The following is a 17,891-nucleotide window of genomic DNA, read 5'->3' as shown; positions in this document are numbered from 1 at the left end:
CCCCTGTGGGTCTGTAGGGAACTGGAATTGTTGCTTTGCCCTGGCTGGTCATGCCTCATTTGCCACATAATCAGAGGTGGAAACTCTTTGATCCCTTTGTTTTCAGCAGCCACGGTGAAATGTGTTGAAACAAAGTACCATTTGCCGTCTGACATGAGGGTGTGTTGTAGTCCTTAGCTGAGCACAGAAAAGCAACCACTGCCTGCAAAATAAACATATATGTAGTAAATATACTGCCTCATGCTTTGTTTTAGTCATCTTCATTAACCAGACAGCAGGCCAACTTCATCAGGTGGAGAACATCTTTCTTTTCTTTCTTTCTTTCCTGACCTGCTTCTGGCCAGGTTTTGGGACTTCCCCATCGTCCCTGTGGGCACAGGCTCTGCTGTGCCCCATCTCCTCTTTGTGGTAAAGCAGGGGGACAGGAGCTTGCTGTCCAGCCTGGCAGCCACAGCCCAGGGACAGGGCACTGCTCCACACCACACTGGCTAGTAACAGAGGGCCAAGGCTGGGGACTTAGGTCACACCAAGGTGCGTCCTGCAGCTGCCCCAGGATGGTGTGGAGGCAGCTTTCAGGAGGCTCTGTGGGATTGCTGAAGCCACATTTCACCGGGATCAGAACCCCCAGCATGCTGAGCTGAGGGAAGCCAGAGATGGGGACACTGGTGTGCAGGAATGGGTGTCAGCTGGGAGCAGCTCAGCCTCTGTGCCAGAGGACAGGGCAGCTTGCTTTGGGACAGCCTGCTACCCTGGTCTGCTGGGAAACATAGTGCTCCATGTGATCCCATAGCTACTACCTCTAGTAACGACAGCTACTGTTTGTAAGGTCTGTTGCTGCAGCACTAGCAGCCGTGCGGGGGCTGTTCCTGTGCCAGATGCTCCGGAATCGTGGTGCATTCCCTGTGTGATCACTGCACAAGTCCTAATGAGCCTTCCCGGCTCTGGGAGGGAGCAAGCGAAGCTCCCAGCAGGACAGGAAGGTGAAAGGAGGCAATTAGGCAGCGCCCCATTGTTAGGGCAGAGCAGTAGTGGGGACTTTGGAAGTCACCTCCTGGGGACAAGTATTGGCTGGCTTGACCTCGTTTGAGGGCACCAGGAGGCTGACACACTGCAGGGAGCCGTGACACGCAAACTCTGCTGAGGTTGCAGGTATTGGGGAGCACAAGAGATCCCCAAAGCTCGCTCTGAAGTTGGGGGTCCCAGGATTGCCCATGTCCCTGGGAAGGCAGAGCCTGCATAGCCAGTGGTGCGCTCTGGAAAGAGGGGCAGGGGCTGGAGGGGTTCATAAATGTCAGCATTTTCTTTTCAAACACAAAAGTTAATAGCCATCAGGCCTGAAGGTTTCCTATTGCCATGTTCAACTTGATCTTTTTCACTGCCAGACAAAACCCTTTGGGAGTGTGGGATGGGTGGTATTTGCGTCTTGCTAAGCCCTTGGCTAGCAGAAAGCCTTTCAGCAGTGGGTCCTGCAGATTGGGGAAGGAAATGGCAGTTCCCTTCCTCTCCTCAAAGCGTGCCAGAGCATCTTCTTGGTGTAGAGGACAGCACGTGGGTGGCATCCATCACACCTGCCTGTCTCCCACAACATCTCCTCTTGTGCCAGCCCAGCGGTGCCCCTGCCCTGCACTGCCCAGCTCTTGGGTGCCCTCCTCCTTTTCCCCCCATCCTGGATATCTGGACACAACACATCCAACCAGCTGAAGTACCTGCCACAAGCACAAAACCTTCTCCACGGCACTGTTAAATATTTCCTTCCTTACCCTCCTCTTTCCCTCAAGGCTGACTTTGTTGTTCCTCATCTCTTCTGTGCACAACATGTTGTTTTCCAACCAGCTGCCCTTAGAGAGACACGGGGCTTCTCCTGAGTGCTCCTGGTTAATTGAGAAGCAAGCAATATGTGTAAGTCATTGTAATTACTCCTTGCAGCCAGCAAAGCTATTGATTTGTCATCTCCTCTACCTTTTAAGCCCTGTTGCAGGTTTGCAGCTCTTGCAAGGCTCTGCTTACTGAAAAGAAATGGTCTCATCTTGCTCTCCTCCTCCTCAGACGGGTAAGAAGCAGACATTGCTTCCTGCAGAGAGCCAGGATGGAAATAAAATATTTATTTCTGCTCTTCATTTGTGTCTCCCATCCAGTTTCTAATCTCTCCATAATGCCTTTGTTTCCTGAAGAGCCTTATGTGGAGGCTTCCATTTGCTGGAAGCTTTTAAAAGGTTTGGGAAAATTCTACCAAGTTTTCCTGTGTGCCCCCAGATCTGACTAACTGTCTGTGAGCCTCTGGGGGAGAGGAGCTCTCCCTGCAGAAGCTCTGCCACTGGGCTCCCCACTTTCTCCTGTTCCAGAAGTGACAGATCCACATCCTGGGGACATGGCTGGGATTAGGATCGTGCCAGCATCATTTGGCAGAGGTGAGGAGGGCAGCACCGAAGGCCCTGATCAAGCATCTCCTGGTGTCCCCTTTTTTCCTGCTTTTCTGGAGAGGATTTACACAGTTTCAACGTGGGCTGGGTTTCCAGGCTCCAGAGGAGATGGGTGTTTTGCCAGTAGCCTACATCAGCGGCCAGGCTGTTTCCATTCTCGCTCATCCTCTCACGTTTCTCCTGCCTTGGCCAGCAGCCCCAAGGGCTCTCTCACAGTGCTTCTTCAGCTTTGATAGGAGGGTCTTCTGGACCAGTTTCCTTCCCCATTTAACCTCTTTCTGAGTTTATGATCCCATTAGTGTTTTTTGACATGTCCTCCTCTAAAAAATGTTGCGCTCCTTAATTATGCTGCTGTTATTTGGGCACATGAGCAGATGGCACCTGTTGAACCCTCTCCTCTTAGTGATGGGGGTGTGAGCCTCCAGCTTGGCAAGGCCCTTGAACCAATGTTCCAGCTGAAGTACATACTTTCTCTTCAAAACCAGCCCTCAACTTTGTGAAGATGTGCTGAAGGTGAGAGTGCCAGCCTTTCTTTTATGGCATTAAATACCCTCCAGAGGGAGAAGTGGTGGGAGGGCAACTCTGACTCAGAGAGGAGATCCCATCAGCATGCCAACAATGAGGAAACTCAGTACTTGGGCTTTGTGCTCTGTTTCCCCCAAATATTGGGGGAGCTGTGCCTTTCATAGCTGGAGCAGGACCCACTGAGAGGCAAAAGCACCATGCAGACCTGGTCATGAATTGTTCTACAATAGGAGCTCCAAGAGCCATACCTGAACTATCTTGTGCCTAGCTAGGTCAGAAACTCATTACTAGTACTTAATTAGATTTACACTCAATGTGAGTTCCAAGCTATCATGCTCTGACCTAGAGGCCAGGATTTCTCACTTGTTTCTTCTTCCCTCCATGGAGAGGTGTTTCCTCTAGCCCTCGTGCCCCAGCAGCAGCAGCCTGTACCCCATACTGCTCTGCAGTGGGGTAGATCAAAGGCAGCCAGACTGTGCCACCATCCCCTGCCCCTCTGGGGCAACAATACCAAACCCCTGTGATGATATTCCTGTAATGCCACTGGTGGGCCTGGCCAACTCCCTTCAGTGATGCAACCCTAAGCTCCCTGGGGAAGGTCACCTCATCTCGGGCTGACCAGTCCCATCCATCCCCCAGCAACCTCGCACTCCACAGGAGGCTCGAACAGAAAACATCACCTTTATTGTTCACGATCAGCTTTACAAAAGAAACGTCCCAACACGGGCACACGTCAGGGGCCCTTTTCACAAACGTGCATTAGAGAAAGCGCGTGAGCGAGCGAGGGAGAGGGGGCAGCTCCTCAGGGTGCACGAAGGTCACAGTGTTCCCACTTGGCACAGGGGCTGCTCCCATCCCCACTGTGTCATCCCCAGTGGGCTGAGCCACCCCAGCACTGGCAGAGACCCTGGGCAGGGGGATGGGGGTGGCGGGGCTGTCCCTTCTGCCAGCTTTGCCTCCCCCAGGGGAGGGGGCAGCTGTCACCCAGAGTGGGACTTGGGGTAGGGGGAACACTGGAAGCTGAACACTGCATTGAGCAACCATGAGAGCCCCAAAATAACCCTCCCACCCCACCCCCAGACACACACACACGTGCACATACACACACTCGCATATCGAGATGTTGGTGACCACGCAATGTGGAAACAGCGTATTCTCAGGCACTCCACAGGGAAAACACCAGCCTGCTCTTTCACCCTCCCAGCTTCAAGGCCAGTGGCAGCCCTGTTCCTGGCAAGGAGCAGCTAAAGAAGGGTACCTGGGTGGAACCAAGGGCAGTAGCCCAATCCAGTACCAAAAAACTGGGGGATGGATGGCAGGGCTCCTTGGACCACCACCATCCTCTATCTATTTTTCCTGCTTTTGCTCCCTTCAATGGCAGTGCTGCACTCTTTCCCCCTCGGCCAGCGCTGGGGGAGATGCTTTGCCCCTTTCCCCCCATTCCCTTGGTGGCTGATGCATCCCCCAGCTTGGAGGTGGTGGGGAGTGCTCTCTTCCCTCTGCCTCAAAAGCCTGGCTCCCTTTGGGCAGCCCTGCCCAAACAGGCAGCAGAGGCAGGAAAAGGGGTGCAGGGGGGTAAGTGCTGTGCTACTGAATCTCTGCCATTCTCCCTCAGCTTCCCTGGGGCCACATGTGAAAAACCAGGGCAGCAGGAGAAGGATGGGGCTGGAGGTCAGATCCTGGAATGCAGGCTCATAAAACTGGACAGTGAGGTTGCGAGAAATAAATAAGGAAAGGGGATGTGTTCAGGTGATGCCTGCACCCTGGCATCCCACTGAGGCTGGACTGCACTCAAAGTAGATGGAGTTCTCCTTCCCACTCCCCGTGAGGTCTGACAAGGTGAGGACCCTCACTGTACCAAGGACACCTGCAGGTACAGCGAGTTCCACCCAAAACAGAAGTGGGGCAAGATGAGACTCAGGAGCCAGCCTGCCAGGAATGAGGACAAGCCACAGCACCAGCACAGGGACAACAGGGAGGCTTCCAGGGGCCCCTCTCCCTCCTGGGACACCAGCACAGGGGGCTCAAGCATTGCCCCAGCAAGGCTTACTGGTCTGGGAGGGGAGAAAGGGGCTCCCTGCTTCAGGGCTGCCACCGGGCTCCTTGGCGCTGGGGAGAGGGCTGGGGGCCACTCATGCCTTCCTCCCTTCCTCGCAGGCGGCAAAGCCCGCCTTGCTGGCACCTCCAAAGACCTCCACCGCCTGGTCATCCCACTGGATCACATTCCCTTGGAGGTGGGAGGTGCAGTTAGCCAAGGCCAGGATCTCTGCTGGCGCCAGCATGTGGTCCCACACGCCAAACTGCGCCAGCTCTCCCACGAAGGCCTGTGTCGCGTCAAAGCGGCCCCCCAGGGTGTCCTGGGAAAGAGCAGGAGAGGTGATTGGACAGGGATGAAGAGAAAAGGAGGAACGTGCATCCAATGGGAAATGGCAAGGGGGAGGGAAAGGTTTGAAGAGAAGCAGAGCAAGGTGCTTGATGGCAAGGAGGCGAGGGGATGAATGCATAGAAGAGATTCAAGACAAGGCAGGGAGGCCAAAGGGATAGGGAGAGGGAGGAGAAGACAATGAGGGGACACGGCCAGCCTGGAGGCTGGATGAACAGGCAGGAGAGCCAACTGCCCTGCCCACACTGCCCCCTCCCCTCGCCCCATTTGGGGGCTTTTCCCCCCAGCCAATTCCCACTAAAGAGATGCTGACTGGCAGCTCTTGGTGTCAAACTGGTACCTACCTGCTCCTGACCCAGGATGATGACACCCTGGGGCCTGATGGAATGCCAGGAGGCCAGGTTCTCACCGGCACCCCGCTGCTCACCATCCTGGTACGCTGACCACTTGCCGTCCCGGGTGGTCCATGCCACGCAGATGTGGTGCCAGGCCTTGTCCTTCAGACTCAGTGGCAGCTGGGCAACCTTTGAGAGAAGAGCAAGATCCCAGTGCTTGACAGGACTGCTGGGGGACCCCAGGATCTCCCCAGCCCTTTGCAGAGCAAGCAGTGCACCCCCATGGCATCCCACAATTTACAGACATTCATATGTGCTGCTTCTCCCTCTCAGAACTCACCCCAGTGAGCCAATCCTCCTGCCTCCCACCACAAACCTAGGGCCCCTTCCTCCCAGCTCCCCCACACCAGTGCCCCCAGGAATGTCATTTCCTAGGGGGATTGAAGCAGGGAAAATACGGGCAGGGTTTTCTCTCCTGCCCCTCCTGCAACTGTGCTGACCTTGTCATTGATGAGCAGCTCCAGGGGGTTAGTGCCCCACTCCAACAGCACGATCTCGTTGGCTTGGCTCGGGACAGAGTAGGAGAACGGGGTGCCAATGCCTGCCAGGGCCTTGGACTTCAGCCACATGCAGATGGTGAAGGCGTACAGCTCCGGCAGGCTTTTTTTCATGCGGGCATACATGTAGTTGTTCTGCACTGGGATGGTGACCTTGAAGGCATCAGGAGGGCTGTAGCCCAGTGGTCCTACATATCAAGGATGGGGAGGAGAGAGGAAGGTCAGCACCTGTAATTGGGATGAGGGTGACCCGTCCTAGGGCTCTCCTGGCGATGTACCTCAGGGTAGGAGCCCTCCGCCCCAGCTCCATCGTCGCTGGGCAGGACTCACCGTGCTCCAGCTCCGTCACCCGGTTCTGGAGGGAGTTCAGCTCCTTCTCGATGTTGTGCTGCTGCTGGCTGCGGTCAGTGCTGGCAGCCTGGCGCTCCTTCTGCAGGGTCAGGATCTTGGAAAGGAGCTGCTCCTCCAGCTGCTCCATCTTGGTGTGGAGGGCATCACGGGCAAGTGCCGGGGCAGTGGGTGCTGAGCCATTGGTGCGGGCTGGCAGTTCCTGCTGCATTTGGTGGCAGCCACGATGGCAGGAACAGGAGGGACAAAAGAGAAAATTCAGCAGTGTCATTATAAGTGTTAAAATAAGGACATGCCCAGCCTGCAGCACTACAGGGAGTGCTGGGATGACAGCCCCATATCCGCACTGGGGTCTTCTCGGAGAGCCTCCAGCTGACTTTGTACCTCCCCTCTCAGAGCCCCCATTGAGCTCATTACTGCAAAATGAAGCTTGGCTGCTCTTAATGACTTTCTGCTGCTTCAGAGACAGAGCAATGATGGGATGTTTGGGTCATCCCTTGGCCCTGCTCCTGCAGGCAGCCTCCCACGGTGAGGAAATGATGCAGGCAGGACCTTGGAGCTCCCCGCAACTCCTGCTGCTCGTGAGGCTGCTTACCTATAGCCAGCACGTTAATGTTAACATCACTTAATGGGGCTGTAATCCTCTTAGCTGAGCTCAGCTGCCGTGCGGGGGTGTGTGCACGTGTGCCAGGTAGCTCTCCATGAGCCAACCTCTCCCTCTCCACCAGGATGGCAGGGACAAGTGGGACTGGTGCCAGGCTGTCCTGTCTCTGGCCATCACCTGGGGACATTGAGCCTGTCTTGTCCCATCAGGGTTAACACTCAGACCAAAACTCTTCCCATGGCAAATCCAACACGGCAGCTGATGAAGACACTCCCAGCTGCTACTGCACTCTGCAAAGACCCCAGATCCCACCTGACTGGAAAACCCCATCCCAGGTGGAAGAAAACCAGTCTGGAAGGGAGAAAGTGACCCTTTGCCATGCTCCTAGAGTTTCTCTGTAAATAGGAGCCCTCTTGTTTCCCTATGTCCTTAGTGCATTAGTGTCTCTGCCACGGGCTCTGAAAGATGACAACCACCTTCTCTGTGTTGCCAGATCTTCCCAGAGGTGCTGGAGCAGCCATGGAGACCCTTGCCTTGGCTCCTCCGGCACCAAGGGATCTGCATGCCTGCTTCAGCCCTGGATATTCACACAGTTTTTGCTGGCAGGACATGGGAGACACCATCCCTTCAATCTGAACAGCCTCCCTCCAGCCTCAGAGCTGGCCTGGGGAAGGTCAGCACACTCACCTGTGGTTGTGGTTTCCTGTTTTTTCTCCTTTTTTATATCCAGCTTCTCCAGGCTGGACAAGACCTGATAATCATGCATGCAAAGCTGAAGGGGAGGGATGCCTGCCCACATCACCCCTAATCTTCACTATCCATCATGAACAACAGAGGGGAGGGGAAGGCTGGAAAAAAACTCAGGTTTGGCTGGGCAGGATGCAGCCTTGGCGGATGGGAACAGCAGGGAGAGGAAAAGTGAGAAGATGGTATTGGTGTAAGCACAAATGTACCCACTCTGGGCAACAAGGGCTCAGGCTGCAAATAAAATGGAAGTTATGATGTCCCAAGGTTGGCAAGAGCTGCCAGCAGGGTCTGCCAGGGCAAACCCACAACTTCTGTGAGGAAAACCAACCTGGAAAAGCAAAACCCAGCAAGAAAAAGGAGGTTGTGCAGGGGACATCTGCCAGCCCTGACCAAATGCCAGTTCTCACTGCCAGCTTGCTCTGAGCAGCACTAAGGATGCACAGTGAGAGCAAAACCTCTCTGGTAAGGGAAAAGTGCCCATCAAAGAGCCTCCTACCTTTGGTCTTTGCAAAATTGAAAGATTAGCTGATGGGAAATGGGCTTTAACTATTTTTCTGGGGTTTGGTGGGGGGTTTTTTTGGGGAGCGGGGGTTGGGGGTATTTTTAGATTTTTTTTTTTAAGGGTCTTGGGCACTGCATGAAAGGAAGGGTAGAGATGGCAGGAGGGAAGGGAAGTGCATCCTCCTGGCAGGGATAATTCCCACCTGGGGCTGTCTGCATTTGTACCCAAGCTGAGCTGGCTGCACTGGCAGGAGGCAGCACAGGTGGGATGGGGTTGCCTTTGCCTCTATGGCCACATCCCGTGGGCTCCAAGAGCTTTTGTCATCCTTTCAGGCTGCCTGGCTACAGCGGAGGCTGGCACGCTCCTGTCTGCCGCACGCTTTGATTGCTCGAGCTGCAGGTTTGGAGCCTACGTCCCTGCTTTCATGCATGGCTCCATCTGTTAATGATGAAAAAAGAAAAAGCTGGGAGATTTTGTCACTCTCACTAGCCCCCGATAGCCTGCCCTACATTATTCAGTAGTGACTGAGTACTTTTTTTTACCTCCCTCTTCCTCCTGCTTTTCTCCCTGCTGCTATTTTCTTCCCTCTGTAACTTTTCTCCCTGTGGCTTTTTCATTTCCCTGCTTTGGGGCATCTCCTCCTGATGCTTCTCTCCATGCTCACACACTGTGTCTTCCTCCCTCCCGAGTTTTTCCCCCATCCAGCCCTCTCTCCAGCTCTTGCTGATCCTTCCAAGTTGGCAGCCAGGGTACCGACAGCCAGAGCCACATGGCCGACTGAACCATTGCTGCCCCCGTGTTCCTTCTGGAAAGGGATTACAGTCAGTACCCTCATCTGGCAGGGTTTCAGGGCCATCCCAGCAAACACCATCCACATCCCTGCAGCCAGATGATGGCTGGACAGGAGACTGGACTCCCCGTTCTACCCCGTGCAGCTGAGTTGTGCTGGATGATCCCCCCGATGCCAGGCTGGGCTGCATCCCTGAGCCATGCTCCTCATCTCCGAGCTGCCGCTCGAGCATCTTTCTCACCAGGCAAATTATTTGCAAAATTATTAATGGTTGATGTGCAGCTGTTATTTACTGGTGACCTTTGGGGAGGGGAAGGGGGGGGAGTGCCTTCTCCCTGGCTGTTCTGCAGGCACCCGGCTTCCCATCTGCCACCGCACAGGCAGCAGGGGAGTGGGCAGTGGGTGTGGGGGAGGCTCGTTCCACGCTTTTTGGCCACCAGAACCGGCAAAAAAAAGATTGAAAGATGCCAGGTAATATTAATCACGTTAAATGTCAGCGGCTGGCAGAAGGTGGGGAGGGGGAGGTGGGGGCAGGGGGCTGCAGCAGCCACCCGGTGTGTGCTCTGTGGGGCTGCAGCCCTCAGTCAGCAAATGCACTTTGATTTGTGTAAGGAGATCAGAGCCTCATTTACTAATGCATGGGCAAATCTGGGTGCCGCTGCTCCCCCTGAGCCCCCAGCACCCCAGTGCCCACCTTGGCTGCTGGGACAGGGCAGGCAGGAGCACAGGACGATGCCTATGGGATGGAGCCCTGGCAAATTCCAGGGATCATGATGCTCGGCTGGGTGCATGCACGCAGCAGACCCATTCTGCTCCTTGGACCCATGAATCCTTACAGCCCACACAAAACTCCTCTGTGGCTGCCACCTTGGGATACTCACTGCTGGGTAGGACAGCACGCCTGCTGCACCAGGGGTTATTGGACACTGCCACCTCTTTGGACCCAGGCAGGACCTTGGGGATCATTAAAACTCCAAAAGGGACTGCATGGAGTAGAAGACAAGCAGGGATGCATCAGCCTTTCCCCACAAGAGAAGGGCTCACCGTTGATCCTGTCCCCCTAAAATCTCGGTCAGAGGAGGGGGGCTGGGACTGTCACAATTTGGGTGTTTACATCCCCTCACTGCTGGAGATTAAGATGAGGGAAGCAGCTAGGTCACCACCATTCCCATTCCCTTACCCGAGGGTTTCCTGCCAGCAGCCAGGTCACCAGCCGCAATGGCACAGCCATGAACCAGCTGAGGAGCAAACAGGCTGCTGCAATTCCACCAGGTCCCCCACGGAGCCCATCAGGCTGTCCCCTCTCCCGCTCCGCTCTCCTGCAAGGGATGATGGGGACAAGGGGGGCAGCTGCATCTCTGCACAGCCCAGGCAGCCAAGGTGATTCTCTCCCCAATCCCTTTCCATTTGCAGCAATCAGTAAAAGAATGGAAAAGGAGCACCTGGGTCCCTCAGCTCTGTGTTCCAAGATGCACCAGAGTGTACAGACATGAGCACCTCCTGAGAGAAAGGGGGGGGACCCTCAAAATCAGGTTGAAAAAGCCAAACTAGGCTGCTGTGCATGAGGAAAGGACTATCAGTGCTGGAGTGGCATTAGGAAGAGGTGAGGAAAGATGTGTGAATGCTGTGCTGGTGCTAGCCCAGCTCCACAGAAATGGCAGGGGACAAAGAGCAAGACCATGGGGGCCCTCCCTGCATCCTCTCCTGGGAAATCCTTCTGCCATGCCGACAAAATTAAGAAACAAATGCCTTAATAGGTTTTTCAGTGCATGAATAGATCTTGTTATGCCTTACAGACAGGGCTGAGAGTGCCCAGATTAGATCAGCAATCTTCCACCAGCCCCCTCCCTGCAGTCCCAGCTCTGAAGCATCCAGCAGTAATCCCTACTGGCAAACCTGACTGGAGACTCCCTGGGATGCAGCCTTCCCAGAGTGGCTCATGGCATTTTGTGTCACCTCTCTTCTGAGACTAAGCCATCGCAGACTTGGCAGCCTTTCCTCTCCTTCCCAATGGGTTTTGCAGTCTTCAGCACATGGGGGCCACTCTGGGACTGTCCTCTTCCAGGTCATCTTTTGGGATGATCACTGCCATCATCCAGGACAGCTGTGGTGGCTGAGAGTGCCTCCCATGTCCTCAAGGCTGACAGCTGAAGCCATGTGGGGCAGAAGAGCACCCTAAACCATGAAGTTTTAGGTTTCTGCTGCTGGGGTGGGGTGGGAGGCAATTCGGAGAGGGAGGACACAGGCAACTGTCCATGGATGGCTGAGGTGTGACCACGAGGCTCAGCTGGCTGGGCTGCAGCCATCACAGGGGTGTGGTGCACGCCAGTGACACTTTTTACCAGGCAGGAGCCAGGACAAAGACCAGCCCACCTGTAACAGCTGCCCTATTTCCTCATCTGGCAGGGCTCACTGAGCCTCAGGGTGCTGTGTCTCCCCTGCAGAGTATACTTGGGACCCTCAGGCCCCTGGCAACACAAAACCAAACAGTTTTGGTCATGTGCCACTTGGCTCCCTCATCAGTGTGTGCATGAGCCTCGTCCCAGCACTGCTCTAGGCTCCCTAGGTGCATGTGACAGCCTGCCCTAACCCTTGTGAGCTTCCCCCTCCTCCAACCCAAATCTCCCACCACCATCAGAAATCCCAGGAGAGGGAGAGGGGCCAGCTCATGGGTGATGCTGCCCCACAGAGAAGAGGGAGAGCATGGCTCTATGGCCTGATGCTCCCCAAGATCCAAACTGATATGCTGGGCACCATCCCACCGTGCATCCTCTGGGATGTGTGTGCAGAGACCTATTTCCCCACTTTATTTTTGGGTAAGCATAGCTGCTGTGCTATTCCACTGATGGAAAATCATTTGTTTAAAGCTACAGGGATTTTTTGGGGGGGGTTTGTTCTTCCCTTCGGCTGCATTTGGCTCTGGGCAACATGTTAGACAGGCTGCACATCCCACTCTCCCTGCATGTGCCTGGCATGCCTCTGTGGTTTTCCTTGTGCCTGTGTGTGCATTAGCCTGGCAGCTCACAGGTGCTTCCTCTCTGGTCTTAAAGCTCTTTTCCTTCTTGTGTTCATGTGTTTATTTGCCTCTCTGTCTTTTTATTCCTGTTCATATCTCCATTGCTTACAATAACCCTCTCTCCCAGTCTCATTTCTCAGCCTGTGACCTTAGTGGCTCTGAATTTCCCATTTCCATTGCTTGCTGCTGCACCCACACGTCTGTAGTGAGGGGGGCAGAGGGGCAAAGCTGAGGAGAAGGACTCCATAGGGTGTTGCATGACCCCCCTCTTAGCTCCACACTCCAGGGAAGAGGGGAGAGGGCAACAGGAAACTGAGCAGGAAGATGAGAAGGTTGAGGATTCACAGGAGGCTCCTTGCAGGTGGCTCTGATGCCTGACAGACATCAGGGATTAACTCCTACCTTGAGCAATTCCCACAGGGAAAACAGACAACTGTCCTCTTGCAGCTCTCATGTGCCACAGCCATATCCTGCAAAGTCTGCCAAGTTCCGTGGGACTGCTGAGTCCAAATCAGCCCAAATAAATCACATGCACTCACATGCACTCCGTGATGTGCCCCACGACGGACATCATGGCAGAGCTTTTGCTGCCACTGGATTGTGGCTGGGCCAGGGCTGAGCCTGCCAGGCACATACTGCACAACTGCCACAGAATGGGGACCAGGACTCTGCATCCCAAGTGCCAACAGCCCAGTGCCACAGAAATGGGCACAGTGAATGACTCCAGCTGTGCCCTTCTCCCTCCTGCTCCTATGGACCATGTGGGAAAAGGGTGCCAGGCTCCCGGTGGGTGGCACTACACTTTACTTTGTGAGACGTCCCATTCATAACCATGATGGCATCAGATCTGATTTACCTTTTTGCTAAAGGGCAGGATGTGGCTGCCAGAGCCGCCAACCTGCTCTGGAGGAGTCCTTAGCGGGTGCTATGGGGCAAGCAAGGTATCCTACCTGAGTGCAGACTCTGGGGAAAGTGGGGCAGCTTTGGGACTTCTCTGCATGGGAAGGGGAGAGGAGGGCTCAAGGTGAGTCCCTTACCCCCGGGCAGAGATCTCAGAAAATGGGAAGGCAAGGACAACCTTCCTGAAGTCTCATGAGGGGGACCAGCTAATTCGGTGTGCGTGTGGCCGCAGGTCAGGGGAATGGCACGTGTAGGAACATCCTTCCCTGGGAGCATCCCTCCCAGACCCCCAAGGAGCATCCCTCGCACCTCTATCCGGTCGATTCGGTCCTGGAGGGTGCGGACAGCCTCTTCCAGCTCCCGCACGGCGGGCGGCTCGTCGGGAGGGTGGCCCATGGTGCCGGGGCGCGGGGCGGCGCGGAGCCCGGCGGCGGCGGGGGGCGCGGCGGCGGGGGGGCTCCGCAGGCCGCCCTCGCAGCGGCTGAGCTTGCCGGTGAGCTCCCGGATGGTCTCCTGGTCCATGCGGATCCGCTCCTTCTGCTCCAGCGCCGTGCGGCGCAGCTGGGCCGCCGCGCTCCGCAGCGCCAGCAGCTCCTCGGGGCCGGCGGCGCTGCCGGCGGCGCTGCCGGTGCCGGTGGCCGGGCACTCGGTGCTCAGCGGGGTGCAGACGAAGCGGCTGAAGAGCGGCGGCCCCCCCGGCAGGCGCGGCCCGGCGCTGGCCAGAGCCTCGGCGGGGCCGTGCAGCGCTCCCAGCCCCTTGTCGGCGGCGGGCAGGAGGGCGGCGGCGGCCGAGTCATTGTCGGCGGCGGCGGCGGCGGGCGCGGCGGTGCCGGCCGGGTGGACGCTGGCGATGATGCAGATGATGGCCCCGAGGAAAGCCAGCATGCCCGCCGCCAGCAGCACCGCCAGAAACTTCAGGGTGGCAGCGGCGTGGGGGGCCCGAGCCCGCGGACGGCGAGAAAAGAAAGCGGGCGGGGATGGAGAGGGGGACGGACGGTCGGAGGGACGGACGGACAGCCCGGAGGGAGCCGGCGGGGAAGGACGGTACCGGCAGCAGCACCGGCGCCGGGGCCCCGCCGCGCCGCGCCGCGCCGCGCTTATATGTGGCGGGCGGCGCCGCCCGCACCGCACCGCGCCGCCCCCGCCGCCGCCCCCGCCCCGGCCCCGGCCGTGCCCCTCTTAGTGACCCCCCTCCCGCTGAGCACCCGCCCCGGGCTGCGACGGCGGCGGTCCGAGCGGTGGGAAGCGAGCGGGTAAGGGAACGGGAAGGGCAGGGAGGGCGCCACAGGGGCACCCGGGGACGGAGCCAGCCCTGCCTCGGGCTCGCTAAAGTCAGCCCGGATGAGAGGATGCTGCTCCGGCACAGCCCAAGGGATGATTTTTGCCCTGCGAGATGCCTAGGCTGGATGTAAAGGGCCGTTGATATCCCGAGGGAGAGAGCCCCTTAATCAGTCATTCCCTGTGATGGTCTTTCGGGCCTTTTCCTCCTTGCCTTTCTCCTAAAAATGAAACTAGCCAACTTCCTAGCTGTCTTACTCCCCCACCTCAGACAGGACTGTCACAGAGAGCTGCCATGGGATGCCTCACCCTCTGCTCCACACACCCATGTTATCCATTTAGGAAATAAAGACATACGTTTAGTCTTTCCTCACCATCACTCTAGTCTGAACTGCTCATAAACGAGCTGCTTCAGGCAGCCACTTTCTCCTTGCTCCAACAGAAGCTGTGCCGTGCCCTCTCCTGTTCCCCAGGCACACCAGGGCCTTGGTGACGCAGCCCTGCACAGAAAAGAGGAGGAGAAGAGGGAAAACAAAATCAATTTCAAGGTGTACTCAGAAATAGCAGTAAATCCTTTCTAGCAGGCAGAGAAGCAGGAGCGTGTGTGTTTAGAACAGCTCCAGTGCTGGGTATGAAACAATGGTGAAGATTACCTCTTCTTTCCCCCCAGGCATATTTGAGGGGTAGCAAGGGAGCCAGAGCTACAAACGATTCCTTAAATTTGGCTGTTGACAGCTACAGTCACCCTTTCTCCCCACAGAGTGCATTGTACCCCAGCCCCTCAAAACCATCACCCCGGAGCCAACAAGAGACCTGCCTGACTTGTGGTGTTGTAAGGCTGTGGGGAGGAGGAGAGGAGGACAGATGGGGCGGTTCAAGGAAGGGGTAGAGATGAAGGGAATACCGAGGAGGAAAAGTGGAGCTAGACATGGAGTAGTCTGGGAAGGTGGATGCAAAGAAAGCCCAAGCAACAGGCGTCTGGCCCTGGTGGCGAGGCCAGCGAGTGCTGTGGGAGGGTGAGTGCTTGCTGTGATAGGACAAGTGGGCACTTGGTGCGGGATGCAAAGGAAACAGAAGCCTGCACCCCATGACATGAGGGGAGACCCCTGCCTCCAACCTGTCCCTTGCTAACAGTGGCAGGGGATTGCGCCTGCTGTGTCACCCCCTGCCTGCTGCATGCCCACCCTGGCAGCAGCCAGGCGGGAGTGGAATTGAAAGGAGCCCATATGAGAGCTGCACCTGGCCACCCTACCCCACAGCGGGCAGATCAGGGTGGGAGGGGTATCCTTTTTCTGCTACCCTGCGGGGAAAAGTGCTGTACACTTCCACAAAGCTTTTGCCAGGGGAAGTGATGCTTTGCACTGTCCAGATTTTATTACCAAGAGTTGTAGGATGGTGGTGGCAAGGTTTATACCTCTGGCTGGTGTTGCTGTGGCAGTGAGGGGAAGGCTGAGCCCCTGTGCACCAGCCTGGCCCACTCAGCCATGCTGGGATGGGGAAGAGTTGGGTATCACAACAGGGCAGGGCTCACCTCTCCCACGGTCCCGACCTGTCCCTCAGCAGGGACCACAACTTCTTCCCAGTGACAAAGAGGTGACAAAAATAGATTTTCATAGGGAGCTATGACTCAGATCGGTGAGTGGCCAGAGCAGCCTTCCTGTCCCATGAATAACAGTTCAGAGATGCTCGGTGGGCAGCTGGCCCTTGCAAGGATGCAATGCATGACAGGGTGGGGGAAAGCAATGTGGGGCTTTTTTGGTTCCTGTTTTGAGCAGGATTGGTGACAGAAGCTGGATTTAACAAGAGGGACTGGGAGCAAGCAATTAAGGGATTTTCTTCCATTTAATAAACACTCAAACAGTGTCTGGGATTAGCAGCTATCCCCAAGATAGGGCAAGGCAAGACAAAGGGTCACCCTGCTGAGCCCCCTGAGTGAGAGGAACATTTGGGATGGACTGCTGGCTTGACGGGAAGGACACCCGCTGCTCCAAGGCTGCCCTGCATATCCTGGCCCATTCATGATGCTGAGGGCAGCAGGGTGGTGGGGTGAGGCAAGAGGAGAAACCTTTTCTCAGGGGAGTGTAACCTGATGCCTCTGAGGTGGGGGATTCCCTCCTCCCAGGTTATCACCCAGCTTAGGAACATCCTCAGGGCCACCCTAAGGAGATGAAAGGGCTCCTCTGCCACTCCATGGACTCATCTCCACCATCTCCTTAGACCAGGAGACTTCAGATCCTGGGGATCTGCAGATTCTACTCAGCATGGAAATCCTGGTTTCTTTCATTTCCAGGTTTCTCAGCCCTGCAGCTGGGACTTGCATCGCCTTGCCCTGGTTACTGGGTCTGCCTGCACCAGGAGCTGGTGCAAGACCTCACTGGATTTGTTCAGTCAGGCTGAGGTCTCTCTCTCCAGCCCTCCTCCTGCTCCAGAAAGCATTGGGTGAGAGTTGCCTTCATTTGATGTTCTCAAATCCACCCAAAAGCCCACTGGCTTCTGGGCAAAACCAGGGTGCAAGGGCAAGGGAGGAGGGAGTGCCGGCCTTGCAAGTGGTTTATGCAGAAGAGGCAAGGTGAGCCTGATGGCCTGACATGGCTGGCACCTGGACTGTGCTTGGCTTTGGTGGGCAGCGTTCCCCGGTGCCAGCCATGCCACCACTGGAGCAGGCCCTGCTCTGGCTTTATAAATCTCAGACGCTGCAGAAGCACCGAAAGGCAGCAGCTCTGCCCAAGGAACACCCAGCTCAGCCCAATCTCTCCCCTCCAGGTGAGACCTCATCACACCCTCCTGAAGGGCAGCCCTGAGGGTGTTTTGGTTGGAGCTGTGCCCAGACACTGCCCTTTCCCTGTACCCAGAATTGTTGCCTTCCTGCCCTTCTCTCCTGCCTGCCCAAAGGGAATCTCTGTCAAAAACCAACTTGCTTGCCCCACCACCAGCACCTCCCACTTAGAAGGTTTAGCTGAGCCTTTTTATGCAGCTGCTACAGGCTGGAGAAGGATGGAGTGAATCTGGGGCTTGTTAGACACAGGGAGAAGATTTTTTCACTGTATTTCTTAGATCAGCTTGTCAGAAAGTGCACTTAAGCACATGTCCTGGAGTTGGGAAAAGCCTAAAGCATTTTTTAGCCACCAAGTGCTAGGTTGTACCCTGATCTAATTTCATTATTAAAAGAAAAGGATGTGGGAGACCCATGGGAGACTCTCCAAAGCACTTGGGAAAAGAAGAGGGTGTTCAGGTTCCACTTGCTACAGCTTGGCCTTCCCCAATGCTGCCTCTTCCCTTAACATTTCAGAATACTCTTTTGTCTTTTTTCAGAGCTTCTCTATGTCCAGAAAGGTCCAAAGACCAAACCAGGGCTGATCGATGGTGCCCAAGAAGGGTGCAGGTGCTTGTGTTTGCAGAGCTGATCCGTGCTGGCTCAGGGCAGTCATTTCCACAGCCCTCCTCCCAGACTCCACAAGTCACAGCCCGCCCAAGGAAAACAACAGG

The 17,891-nt window shown here is 56.0% G+C and overlaps 1 protein-coding gene across 1 annotated transcript; it reads right to left on the bottom strand.

Annotated features, from left to right (window-relative positions):
• Positions 1 to 3,607: 3,607 nt before the first annotated feature.
• On the bottom strand, positions 3,608 to 14,229 carry NPTXR (neuronal pentraxin receptor). The gene is made up of 5 exons (XM_012569234.5): positions 13,437 to 14,229; positions 6,551 to 6,773; positions 6,164 to 6,408; positions 5,673 to 5,852; positions 3,608 to 5,302 (listed from the first exon to the last, which is right to left on the bottom strand). The coding sequence occupies exons 1-5, from the start codon at positions 14,010 to 14,012 to the stop codon at positions 5,078 to 5,080; spliced, it is 1,449 nt and encodes a 482-aa protein (XP_012424688.5). The 5' UTR covers positions 14,013 to 14,229; the 3' UTR covers positions 3,608 to 5,077.
• Between the last annotated feature and the right edge of the window lie 3,662 nt (positions 14,230 to 17,891).

Source organism: Taeniopygia guttata, chromosome 1A (genome assembly GCF_048771995.1).
Source record: "Taeniopygia guttata chromosome 1A, bTaeGut7.mat, whole genome shotgun sequence".
In the NCBI taxonomy this organism is placed as follows: domain Eukaryota; kingdom Metazoa; phylum Chordata; class Aves; order Passeriformes; family Estrildidae; genus Taeniopygia; species Taeniopygia guttata.
Note: the sequence above shows the minus strand (reverse complement) of the source record. Positions and strands in the feature narration are given on the sequence as shown.

Coding starts and splice junctions, on each gene's coding strand:
- NPTXR (XM_012569234.5), bottom strand. CDS start 14,012: ATGCTGGCTTTCCTCGGGGCCATCATCTGCATCATCGCCAGCGTCCAC. Junction 6,774..13,436: donor ACCGAATCGACCGGATAGAG/GTGCGAGGGATG, acceptor CACCAAATGCAG/CAGGAACTGCCAGCCCGCAC. Junction 5,853..6,163: donor AGCTGCTCATCAATGACAAG/GTCAGCACAGTT, acceptor CTTCTCTCAAAG/GTTGCCCAGCTGCCACTGAG.